This window comes from Haemaphysalis longicornis, unplaced genomic scaffold (assembly GCF_048455015.1).
Source record: "Haemaphysalis longicornis isolate Haplotype H1 unplaced genomic scaffold, Haemaphysalis longicornis Haplotype H1 scaffold_2, whole genome shotgun sequence".
Classification (NCBI taxonomy): domain Eukaryota; kingdom Metazoa; phylum Arthropoda; class Arachnida; order Ixodida; family Ixodidae; genus Haemaphysalis; species Haemaphysalis longicornis.
The window spans coordinates 168,562,478-168,574,884 of NW_027526295.1; the positions used below are offsets into that span (position 1 = coordinate 168,562,478).

The 12,407-nt window shown below is 44.7% G+C and overlaps 1 protein-coding gene across 2 annotated transcripts; it reads left to right on the forward strand.

Moving 5' to 3' along the window:
* Positions 1-2,215: 2,215 nt before the first annotated feature.
* LOC144169465 (uncharacterized) lies at positions 2,216-11,029 on the forward strand. 2 transcript variants are annotated; one of them, XM_077698646.1, is made up of 4 exons: positions 2,216-2,311; positions 3,033-3,089; positions 9,524-9,690; positions 10,388-11,029. In XM_077698646.1, the coding sequence occupies exons 2-4, from the start codon at positions 3,038-3,040 to the stop codon at positions 10,691-10,693; spliced, it is 525 nt and encodes a 174-aa protein (XP_077554772.1). In that variant the 5' UTR covers positions 2,216-2,311; positions 3,033-3,037; the 3' UTR covers positions 10,694-11,029. The 2 variants fall into 2 exon arrangements, with proteins under 2 accessions (XP_077554772.1, XP_077554773.1); XM_077698647.1 differs by having other exon boundaries at positions 9,524-9,678.
* Positions 11,030-12,407: the final 1,378 nt, after the last annotated feature.

The window sequence follows — 12,407 nt, forward strand, 5'->3', positions numbered from 1 at the left end:
CTTTCCCGACTGGATTTCGAATTTATAAAAATGCGTGGTGATGTGTCCTTCAGTGCTCACGTATAAAGAAATCTTGCAGCTGCGCTAAAGTTCAAGCCTTGTGCGTCTTGTGCTACCTTCGCCAGTTGAGCTGATGGAAGTCTGCAACCTGAGGATGACATTGTATCCACCACTCCCCACGAATAAGAAGACGATCTCTTGAATGCATATGACGGTGATTACTAGCACCGCAACTATGCAAAGAAACGATGATACAGAAGCTTAACGTTTTGTCCGGCAATGCTCATCTACAACAGTTTCATCGTTCAAGTCTTGCGCGTGAGTACAAGCTTCCCTGTATTTGTTTTCTTGACTGTGCTTTTAAATTACGCAATTTTATTTTCTGTTCTTGATTCCTTGTTTTTTATCTGGCACATAAAAATAGCCTAAAAAAACCAAAATTTGGCAGACAGCTTCTTGGCAAATCCCTCTCGGGGGTATGTGCCATGCTCTGAGGAAACCAAAGAATTAGCTGCACCGGCATGTCGACAAAATGACGGTATGCATCGCGGAGCGAACAATAGTTTTCTAACTGGGACATAAGAGATCACCAAAATAGTATCCTCAATAAAACACACCAGGTTTACTCAACGTTTCGGTAGTACTGCAATATATTTACCATAACTGTATTCAGACGAGCCTCTGGAAAAGCGACCTCCTCCTCGAGAACCTTCATTTTTGAAGATGCAAAATCACCGACTTAAGCTGTGCCCTTCCTTAGCAGACGAAAGTACCATACACTCGTAGTTTGTAAATTATAATGTCGTTTCACTCTAAAGGTTACAATACCGTTCCTAATTCTAAACTCTAGGCCATATTACTACGCATCAGGGGGAGAAGTGTTACGTGATCAAAATTTCATTTAAAAAAGCCGCCCAATCTTCTTGCGTACGCAAAAATCTTTTTGGGGAACCGTACCTGCGCAGCTTTCTTGCACAGGACACTTGGTGGTGTTAATTTTATGTGACTTATACAGAATCGCGTACACATGTAATCGCTGCCTAATGGCTTATACATTTAATCGCTTATACATAAGCGCGGTTTGCAGCAAGTATCCATTTGCCCTAAACCTTCCGTCGTTGGTCCCTGACTTTGCTATTACGCATCGCGGAACGACGCATTCAGTGTTCATTGGTGAGCCGAAACCTTCACTTACCGATGCTGCCTAACCGAGAATTAGCACAATGCTATAGATTAACGCGGAAAGAACACCCAGACGCGTACCGGAAACTCAGCAGAAAGGAAGAGGCAGTCGGACGAAAATTACAGGTTTTAATCTACCTGAATTCGCTACTCTTTAATAAACTCTACCAAGGTCAATTTCAACCTAAATGCAAACATCGGGAAAGCCTGGCAAGCATGGTCCACATGATATGAACGTGCCCGCATATATCAGATGGCACACACATCGTAGACACCTGGGAGGCTCTGATTCTGAGCTCAGACCTAGAAGCTTAGCAGAAGATAATCAATCAAGCTTAGGCAGCCGCCGGGTCCGAAGGCATGCTGGCCGACTCCTAGCAAGAAATAAAAAAAAAACATTGATTGATACTGAATTGAAGTTTTTTATCATCTCTAGACTCTCAGAAATTGTTATTTGGGAGCACAGCATTCAAAAGAGTACTATAGGTTTTATGTTTCGCGCTATATGGCTCCCTGTTTCTGAAAGCGCTACCGTTTAAAGATTTACTAACAAACGATAATGTTACACATAACATTACCCCTGCAGCGAGAACATATTGTCAGGTTATAGGTTCGGGGAAAACCTACCGACTCCTTTGTCTCTCCTTCTCTTCATTTGCTTATTTTGTATTAACGTGGAGTAGCCGTAAATATCGTACTACCTGTTTTGCAAGCATACTGTGGATAGAAAGCAGCATATCAAAGATGTGGGAGCAATCAGCCGAAAAATATTTTTTGAAATATTACAACAAGTATTCCGCTTCTTGGTTGAAACATAAAGCCCATTATTGTGATAGAGCTGCAAACCCAGCTGCTAGGTGTGGGTTGCCCTCTTGAAAGGGCCTCGTTACCGCTAACGCGTCAGGTGATATCAGATATATTTCTGATAAGTTAAAAATGCTTAGTAGTGATTCCGAAGCTGACCTAATTGTTTCGCGTATCTTGTGAAGGTGTTGCATTTATCAATTCTATCAGTGGTATGAACAATAAAACAGCTTTCGAAGTGCTTCATTCCCGATAAAAGGGCGACGATATGCGAGTCCAGCCACAAGTCTGCCAGCGCATCGGTACCTGCTTTGTGCGTGTACAGGTGAGTCGTCGCACATGTTAAAGCTCTATTCGATTCTTTAAAAATATGTTGCGTTAGGCATAGTCTTGATAAAAAACATGCAGTGATGGCTGCAGGTCGGAAACAATTTGTTCGTTTGCACTGGAAACACCAAAATGCTTAAAAGAAATTAAGTAAACGACCGCTTCCGACTTCGTATGTTTCCGAAAAATAAGAGCTTTCGGATTTCCTTTGAAGGGCAAAGTATTCAGACGTTCGTTTCCTTTCCTATTTGTCTGATTAAAAATGTCATAAAATGACTAACAACGTAGGTAAATTGCGATAGTATCGGCGCTAAGCAACTAGCCCCTAGAATTACAGATTGTTTGATTTTTCTTCTTCATTGTACTCTGCCAAAGGGGGCTGGGGCCTCTGCCAGGATTTGTATCCTTTAGTCCCAGCCTGCTTCCTCGTACTTCTGAAGAAATAAAGAATCTTTGAACCTTTGAAGGTCGTCTCGTTGAGGGGACTAAACAGTAAACATGGGTAATGTCATTTTGCACATTTCGCAAAGGGTAATGTCTTTTTAGTAAAAGGTAATGTCGTTTCGCACATCTCTTTTGGCATTTCGTATTCCTGTAGTATAGCCAGTTTCACGAGTTACTGCAGATTGCACTCATTATACCGCGGTTAAGACTAGATGAATGCGTGTCTTTCTCGTTGCCGTCTTGTAGCGTGTGCCGCATGCGTTCTCTTTAAACAGGCACCATGAGGCACCTTATCGGAGCGGCCTGTGTCCTCGCCTTCATCGGAGCAGCATGTGAGTCCTTTTATACACGACAGTTTTTCTTGGGCTACCTAACCCAAAAAACGTTTTGTCTTCCTGCCTGTCTAGCCCTCGATTCAGCCATTCGGTTAAAAGTTTAAAAAATTCTTGAATGAGAAGTTTCTATATCGAAATCTTTTACAAACAACTAAATCTGGTGCGCACTTCGTACTTGGAAACGCTGCTGAGCAAAAATAAAAATTTACCATCTCTTCCTAAAGAACGTTGACTGAAGCGCGAAAGCTACAACTGCATCCAACTTTTGCTGATCATCCGCCAAACCTTCAGAGAGCCAAATCGCACGCGAAGAAGGGACCCATGGGGCGATTTTTCGCGTAGTAAGCAAACGCATGTACGAATGGTCTAAATGTGTAGCCATCGAGGTGTTTGACATAAAAGTATACTATAGCATTTCTTGCTCATGATCGACATATGTATTGCCTTATCCAGAACCGTTCCTTTTTTCGCGATTTTCCCGTTACCATTTTGACAAAATGGAAGCCCAGTTGCACGCGCACGACGTGTGTCCAGAAATCTTATTGAGCTTTTTGGTCGACCAAACAATATGGGAAAATGCATGTCTTCTTTCTACCGAACGCGATCGGTCCCGCTATGGAAGATTTCGCTTTAAAAGAAACCACGGGGTTTATTTAAGGTACTCGCATTGTTCCTTTGATGGGAAATATGGTTGATATTTGCAACCGCAAATAACAAGTACGCGTTGAAAAAAATATTTTGACCCAAAAATACAAAACGAGCTTGCACGAGCTTGGACATCCTGGCAGTGTTCGAAGTTCGACTGCAGCAGAAGGTTCCAGAAGATGGAGCGAGCAGAGGAAAGCAAGAAAATTGAATTGGCTTTAGAAAACGTCCACCGTGTTTATCATGGGAGGATTGAAAGAAGGGGAAGAACTTCAGAGGTGGGCGTTGGAGAGAGGAGATGAATTTACGTGGCAGAGGTGGCAAAGACTATCGTCTTTTGACGACATTTACCGTGAAGTGAGGAGATACACGGCCATCTTGTTTTGTTGTAGGCTACGCCGCGTTGTACGAAACAAAAATTTGCAAAAAGGCTTCTGGCAGTTAAGAATTATGTTAGGAGTGAATAGCGCCAGAACTAATCAAACGCGAAAGTTGTAGAAGGTTAACTTTGAAAAACAGAAAATAAGATCACGGCTCAGACAACGACACAAGGAAGAGCCACGGGACGTTGTTCTTACGTGTGGCGTTGTCTGAGTCGCGCTCTTATTTTCGGTCATAATGCACTAACTTGCCCAACACCTTGTCTTTTTGTCCTTTTTTCTTCGAAAAACAGCCACACGTTCCCTTTTGCGCAGTAGTTATACCAGTATGACCATTTTATTTCTGTGGCTGGCGGTTATTTCAGTGGATATTAAACTGGATATTCAAACCGTATATAAAGGTTTTTGGGAAGGTATAAATGTTGACTAACAAAAGGCTGACGAGGGCTAGTTGGTTGAACATACTCAATACTTTGAGGAGCGCCTCAAAGTATTCGCGAAGGTAGAAATTTATCAAGAGTTTAGTAGGGGAAGTAGCGGTGCAAGTTCATTCCCTGCTATCCCAGGCTGTTTTCGTGGAAAGCGAGATGCTTATAGACGGCTCAATCTAATTCATGTCAAAATGGAGGCCACCTTTCCCCCCTTTCCCTCTACTTTGCTTTTTTCTCACTGCTGGCACACTAACAAAAGCCAGCAGTAAAGAAAACTGGCCGTCTAGCGAAGAATGATAGTGGTTTATTATTTAGAAATGAGAAGTTTTTGTTTAAATGAACTACTTGTACCCGGAATCTTGAGGTTTGCGTACGCTTGCTTGCGTGTAATGCGGATGCATGTTAATATACATCTACAAAATAAAATTATACGTGTTTAAAGACGCGATGCAGGCAAATACAAGTTTGTTTTATTCGAAAGATTTCGTTTTTTACGGTGCCCCCAGAGCTTGTCCGGAAGCAAACGATGCCGTATTCACTGAGAAATAATCACTTTAAAATAAAATGTTGATTCTACCGCCGAATTGTGTGTTTTCGTGACGCCTGCCATGAAGACACAAGGGCGGGTATTCAAACAAATTTCCTGTGCGTCACTAGGCTATGCAGCCTTGCCTACCGTCAGTCCTCCCAGATAGCGCTACTATACTCAGCCGCAGACCGTTGTCCGCCGCTGCTTTGTTTTTGACCGCATTGGAACCTGGCTGGTTTTATTACGGGAGAAAAAATTGTTTCGTGAAGGATGTGGTATGCTCGGCAAACAGGGTCCCGTAATACAACATCGCTTTGGCCAATCGGCCAGTTTCGTGTAATACAACTCCAAAGCAGTGGACTGCTGTGCAGCTAAAACAAGCTTAGTGCGCCTTGTACCAACAGCAGGGTCCATCGTTACTTCTTTTTTCACATGCCTTTTCGTAGCTTTCATTGTTTACCCCACCATTCTTAGTGCTGTATGCAACATTTAAGCGCGAATATTTGGTTGTGCAAGATTACAAACCCTGCTTAATTTGAGTTTGCTTTGCCGGCCCTCCGCCAATCGCAAATCAGGGTATATGACACCATAGGTTGTTTCGGGAAATGAGCTAGTTGATCGCATGGCCATTCCCTGTTTTCCTAGTTACGTAGCTTATCTGAGCGAAGTTTACGCTAAAAGTGGCATCAGTATGATTATCACGAGGCAATCTTTCGAGTGAACCAAAATTGTGTTTTTTCTGTATGGCCCCTGTAACGCGCCCAAATGACGCCTGGGGTATGAGGTGCGCCGTAGTGGAAGGCTGCGGATTGATCTTTACCACCTAGGTATCTTTAACGTGCCCCGAAATCTCGACACTTGCTTTTCACCATCATCTAAAACGCGTCCCCCGCATGCGGGAATCAAGCCCGTGTCCTTGCGCTCAGCAGCACAACTACTTAGCCACTGAGCCTTGAAAACCAACAATATTCGTAACTTGGACACGGAGCCAGCGCTGTGGGGATGCATATTGAAAACCAAAAATATTCGTAAACGTACATATCTTAACCTCATACTCACAATTCGTAAAGTCGCACAAAGCCTGGTTTTGTTTACATGCGTCTTTGACTGTCTTATCCTGATGGTTCGTTTGCAGCGCCCAAAAATGAAATTCGGAATACTAATATTAGGGTGTCTTCAAAATTAACATAGAATAATATAATAAGTTTGACCGCTGTATTTTTTTCCCTTTAGGTTGTTCTAAACAATGCATTTATAATGTGAACCTTGTTGAAACTCGGTACTACACAGAATATGAAATTGTTCAGGTGCTTCAGAGCAGGACGCCTTATTCTTATATTTGAGACTATGAACCCCCGCCTCCAATTTTATATTCATTTCAAGGTCTGTTGAGTTTCTCGCTCTTTCACTGAAATTTATTTTGTAGTCCGCTTGGACAATTTCACCTCAATATCATTTCAACACGAAAGAGCTCCCCTAAAATTCTTGATCTTGATCTTGATTGTGGGGTTTAACGCACCGACGCAACGCAGGCGATGAGGCGCGCCGTAGTGGAGGGCTCCGGATTAATTTTGACCACCTGGGGATCTTTATCGTGCGCCGAAATCTCGTACACACGGGCGTTTTTGCTTTTCGCCTCCATCAGAAAAGCGGCCGCCGCGGCCGGGAATCGAACCCGCGACCTCGTGCTCAGCAGCGCAACGCCTTAGCCACTGAGCCACCGCTGCGGGTCCCCTAAAACTCAAATGACCTTCATTAAACCTCACACATGCCCTCGTCCTAACATCCAGCATATTGTCATTGTATTTTTATCTTCATTTATTTTGTACGTTTTAGTGAAGATTTATTGCATAACAAATTCGTACAACGGGAGCCACGCGGAGTAAGCGTTAGGTGACAATATTTAGGAGGGAGGATAAGGCTGAAGAACAAAAATTTCTGTCAAAAGTTTTGTCTGCGTCTTTCACGGCGTTTTAAGTGTTCCGGATTCTAGTAATTGATTGATTGATTGTGGGGTTTAACGCGCCGACGCAACGCAGGCGATGAGGCGCGCCGTAGTGGAGGGCTCCGGATTAATTTGGACCACCTGGGGATCTTTATCGTGCGCCCAAATCTCGTACACACGGGTGTTTTTGCTTTTCGCCTCCATCAGAAAAGCGGCCGCCGCGGCCGGGGTTCCGGATTCTAGTAGGTGCTCGCTGATAGTGCAAATTCTCCACAAGCCAGAACAATGACAGCGGCACCATTACGATTATTAGAATATTGACACGTATAGTTTGCGTTCACTGAGGCAATGCCGTAGTGTTTGCAATATGTGGGAGCGAAATATTCAGAAATAACATAGATTTTCAGCGTAGATTACTCTGTAAGCGAATAATTTCTGGCGGATGGTGAATATTTTCTGCATTATGCGTAATGTGTACATTCTAGATGTTCCCAATTACCAAACTAATTTTGTGTTGCACAAGACGGCTTCTGATAACGCTGTTAACCAGCGCCTGTCTAATAAATTTTAACGCAACGTTTTTGCACTCTGTGTGCAATTAAGGAAGTGAGGGGGGGGGGCACAGTTTGTACAGACCGACAGAGAAAGAGATATACATTGATTTATTAGAAAGTACACCTGAGTAAACCACAAGACCACACACATCACATTAGAGCTAACGAAATTTGGAAGATTCCAGGCGCACTGAGTAAAAAATATGCTATGTGTAAAATATGCATTTAAATAGCGCTATCGGACAAACGTTTCTATGCACCAATAAGCACGGGAACGTCATTCAGCAAACCTATATGCTCGTATATGAAAACTCCACAAAATTGCCACGATGAAAGCTATACCCAAATAATTCTCATGTATTTTGTTACACGCGCCCAGGAGAATGTACTTGTATTTAGTAATGTTGGCCTATCTGCGTTGCTTCAAAGTAATCTCTTATGACACGGAATGCTTTGTTATGACCTTGAAGGTCGTCCCACGGCCGTAATAGCTTTCGCATATATAGCGGTGTCCCACATAACAGGTCCGGCTTATCGCTCTGTTTTTCCCCCGCTCGGTAGCATAAAGGGACATTGGAGTAGTACGTGACGCACGTAATTAGACTGATGTTCATAAGTGCAGCAGGTGTTGTCTGCGAAACGAACACGGTATAGGAATTTTTTGGTGCAAACTACGGGAAGACGGAGGCGGTGTCCGCGGAACGAGCAAGATGAGATACGGATGGGTATGCAAGGGACGGGTCCACAATTGGTACAATGTAGATGAGCGGTATTTATCTGGCAGCCCAGTTTTCAGAGTGATTTGTGTCCTCACTTGTCTCAGATAATGCCTCACCTCACCTTTCGTAAAATGAGTGATGTTACACGTGAACTGTGGGTGAGGTGCTGCTGCAAAGTGGTTGGCTCGATAATTTGCACGTGTCCCAGTTTTTCCGGGAATCCACTGAAATATTATTCTCTTAGTCATCTCTATTCCAGTCGCCACCAGGTCACGAATGCGCCTTACTTAAAGATTTTTTTGAGCGTAGGCCGAAATAGGATACACTCTGTATATGACGCAATGGCGGGGACACCTACTCCCCATTGTTCCTCCATACGCACTCAACCCACGGCCCCTCGTACATCGTTTCGCTTTTTGCTTCCAGAGGGCGACAGCGGAGCGACACCAAACTCTTTAAATTTCTCTTCGGGTATAAAGTTCGGCGGGAAAACGTGTTTTTGGGTTCGTTTTCCGCAACCATACGACTCAAATAGACAGCTCATAACCACAGCAGATGAAAATGTTTTCACTCAGGTACTCTACGATTTAGGGAAAAACGCTACCCCCGGGCGAATATTCAGAGCACTACTTTGCTAATAATTGATAATTTTCACGTTCATAATAAACGTGTTGGTAAATTGTGTAGTCTGACTAATTTTGCAGGCCACGTGATATTTGAACCGTTTCACTTTCTGCCTACTCGAAATGTCTGCCTTTTACCTTATCAACCTGGGAAAAAACTCAAAATAAATAAAACCTAATGCTACCAATTGCAGGCGTAAAATAGTTTAAAGAACATCTGATTTACGGTAACCTAAAAAATGTCGCCTAGTTAGCAAATATCGCCAACTAGACGACATTGGCATGAAGCCTGGTGTTTAAAATGCATATTTGACTTCCCAGTAAACAAATAGAGGCTACAACGAGATAGAAAAGTGCCCAGACTGAAAATTATTTCCTGTGATCACTGGATCAATTAAACATCTCCCTGAACCTCCACCTCGCTCAAACATAAATTTTTCAGTTAGGAAATAGATCCAAGCCTTTTACATCCCTCAGTTAGCTTCTGGCCTAAAAGAAAAGTTTCCTTCTGTGATGGGGCTGTCGTGAAATTGTGTTGTGAGACGATCCGATGATCGCAGAAACCTCAGTACGTTGACAATGTTTGCTCTGGCTTCTATTTACAGGTACAGCCAACGTTATACCAGCAGAGGAGGAGCCATCGTTTGAGGTGGTTGTTGAAAACGAGTCCAAGCGAATTGGTGAAGAAGCTATCCTGGTTGGGCGCCTTCTCGTTGAAACGGCCCGAGAAATAGACCTGGATGAGGAACTCAAAAGTGGGGTAAGAAGCAAGGTATAACGGTGGACAGCTTAACGAATTAGTTAAAAAAAAAACAGTTCACTAAAGAACATTTTCTTCCGTCCTGAAGTGAAACACCGTGGCTCACTTATCGTAATCTCGTTATATTGGACAACTCGATCTCTAAACAAAGTGAATCGTTTCAAAGTTTTTAAATGCAGAGCATTTCTTTAACTCACATGTAGCGTCCGCCGTCCGTCCGCAACAGCTCAGCGCGCAGGTGCGCCCTCTCCCCCACTCCTCCTCTCCCGCATCACGCTACCCTCCTCGCTCTCAACAACAGGTCCGCACCCCTCCCCCTACACTATATCAAAAAATAATACTTATCGGCGCCTGGTTTCGATCCTACGACCCTGCGGGCGGAACGCAAGGCACAGGGTGCTCTACCCACTGCGCCACAAAGCCGACACAGATTCAAAGGCTACGAACGCGCCTTATATCCTTGACTCATTCAAACTACGCCAAGAAGCTGCTTATACAACGCATTCACTACCACCAACTCCCTAAACACTAAACGTTAACGCAATACACCCACCCCCTATGCGACGCATTTACTCGAGTCCCCCTCGCGGGGAGACGGGCCCAATTCTTTTTTTTTTTGGCCCGGGATACAGTGGGCTTTTTCTACTTGTTGCCCGTGCGTTATTATCTGTACTGAAGTCCTGTGAACGTTTTACTTTTTTTGTTTCAGAATGATGAGTACTTTGTGAAACATCTCTACAATAAAACCGCGGAAGTCGTCAAGAGAGTCGGAAAGAAGTTGAAGGATATGGCTGGACGCACCTTCACCAACGTCAAGACAGTCACGAAAGATGCCTACGACAGGGCAACGCAAAAGGCTTTGCGGACACTTTTAAAAGTCTTCAGCAACAACATGGCTGGCTACGCAATGGGAAACTACGAGACTCAGGGCGAATTCGTCATATCTTTCTGCGATCGAGTCAAGAAAGTTGGTCAGAGTTTTATTGCGAGGGGAAACCAACTTACCGGACAGTAAGACACTGTCAAACGGAAATACCTGAACTGGAAGACGTCCGTCTAGACGACTGTTAAGCCTTAGCTGTCATGTATAAAAAATTTAATCACAAGGTCTCGACCTCAAACTGTCGACGTAAACCTGAAACAGGCCTAAATCACACGAGTTCAATTGTAGTTGAGGTCCACGAAGAGGATTTCACCTCAGCCTCAGCTTACTAGTCTGAGGTTCAGTGAGGTCGATATTGGATCTGAGGTTTATGCGAAGTCCAAGGGGAGCGCTCTTAGGATTCGGCGCGGCACCATATATGCGCTTTGCCTGCGGATTTTCAGGAAATAAACATCTTTAAAACATGTGGTACTTGAATTTGTTACGCAAAATCTTTTGTAGCTACGGTACTTCCGTTCACTAGACACCTCAAGAAGAGCTTGGTGCAGGGCCTGTTAGTACATACTTGCGCAAAACGGTGAAACCCAGCATTCGTAGACACATACAGGTCCTCGAAGATGTAAACAGAGCACGGGAGTGGTGGCAGCATTGCGTCGCTGCGCCGCGTAGGAGCGCCGTTCGGAACTAAGGAGCGGCGTTGTGGGTGTACTTTAGCAGTGGCCTCCGTCGCACCCCCCCCCCCCTCCCCCCGCCCTATCTGATAGGTTTAATCATCGCTCTGCTGGCGTGTTATACTTGGCGTAACAGCTTCCAGCGCTAGCCTATACCATGGCGCTGGTTATACTGCCGCGCTCAGCCTTCAGTGGCGAATGAACCCGCCGCTGCTGGATTCGTGGAAACGACGGGCGCTCGTAGTGTGCGAGCGAACAAATTTAGTTTGCCCGAGACAGGCAGGAGGAAAAAAGTGCCTAGCTGCACTTCACGGGAGGCATAGTGTTTCCTACCAATCCGCTTTCCCGCGGCGTGCTTTTGCGATACAACACAATACAAAGTGACAGCAATATATGCCGCAAGGATACAGGAAGTACTAGATCTTGGGTGTGAATCTCTTGGGGAACTACCATTATGTAAAAAAAAGAAAAGCACTACCGGTTCAGTGCCTATTTTTTTATTGGCTGTTGCCTTGTCCGGTCTGTTGTGCCAGAGCGGCCGGCTCAAATTCGTTGCACGGGGCGACGCGCCGACAGCGGGACCGATTCACGCCTCGTCTAAACCAGACCAAAGCGCTCGCGGTCGACAGGCCCAAATTTGCATCGCTGCGCAGCGATGCAAGTTTGCGCAGAGTCGCCTCTGCTGTTCCGCTGTGGCGGCTTTGCCGAATCATGCATTGAGTGAGCTATCGGCAACCGACATGCCGCTGCTTGCTTGGAGGCGGCTTCGCTGAGACGGCGACGGCGTCGCTTTCCCTTCTCCGTCGGGGAGGCTCGGCTGACGCCACCGCTTCGCCTCCATTAGTCGGATTTCAAATTTCGGCCAGCGAGAGTTCTGATTGGAGCGGTTCAAACTGCTCGAGGCTACAATGGCTACAGTACGAGGCTGCGAGGCTACAATATTATTATAAAAAAATAATAATGATATTCAAGCTCGTTTACATTGTAATATCCAATGTCGGTAACAAACAAATTTTTGGGTGGTCCGAACAAATTTCAATATTAATGAATGAACATAGCGGAAAACGGAGTTTCGCGTATTTAAAGACGACGAACTAAGGAAACCTCTACATTGACCCCCCCCCCCCCCCACCATCCAGTATGCCGCGAAGCGGTAGAAAGAAATTACTAGGTAC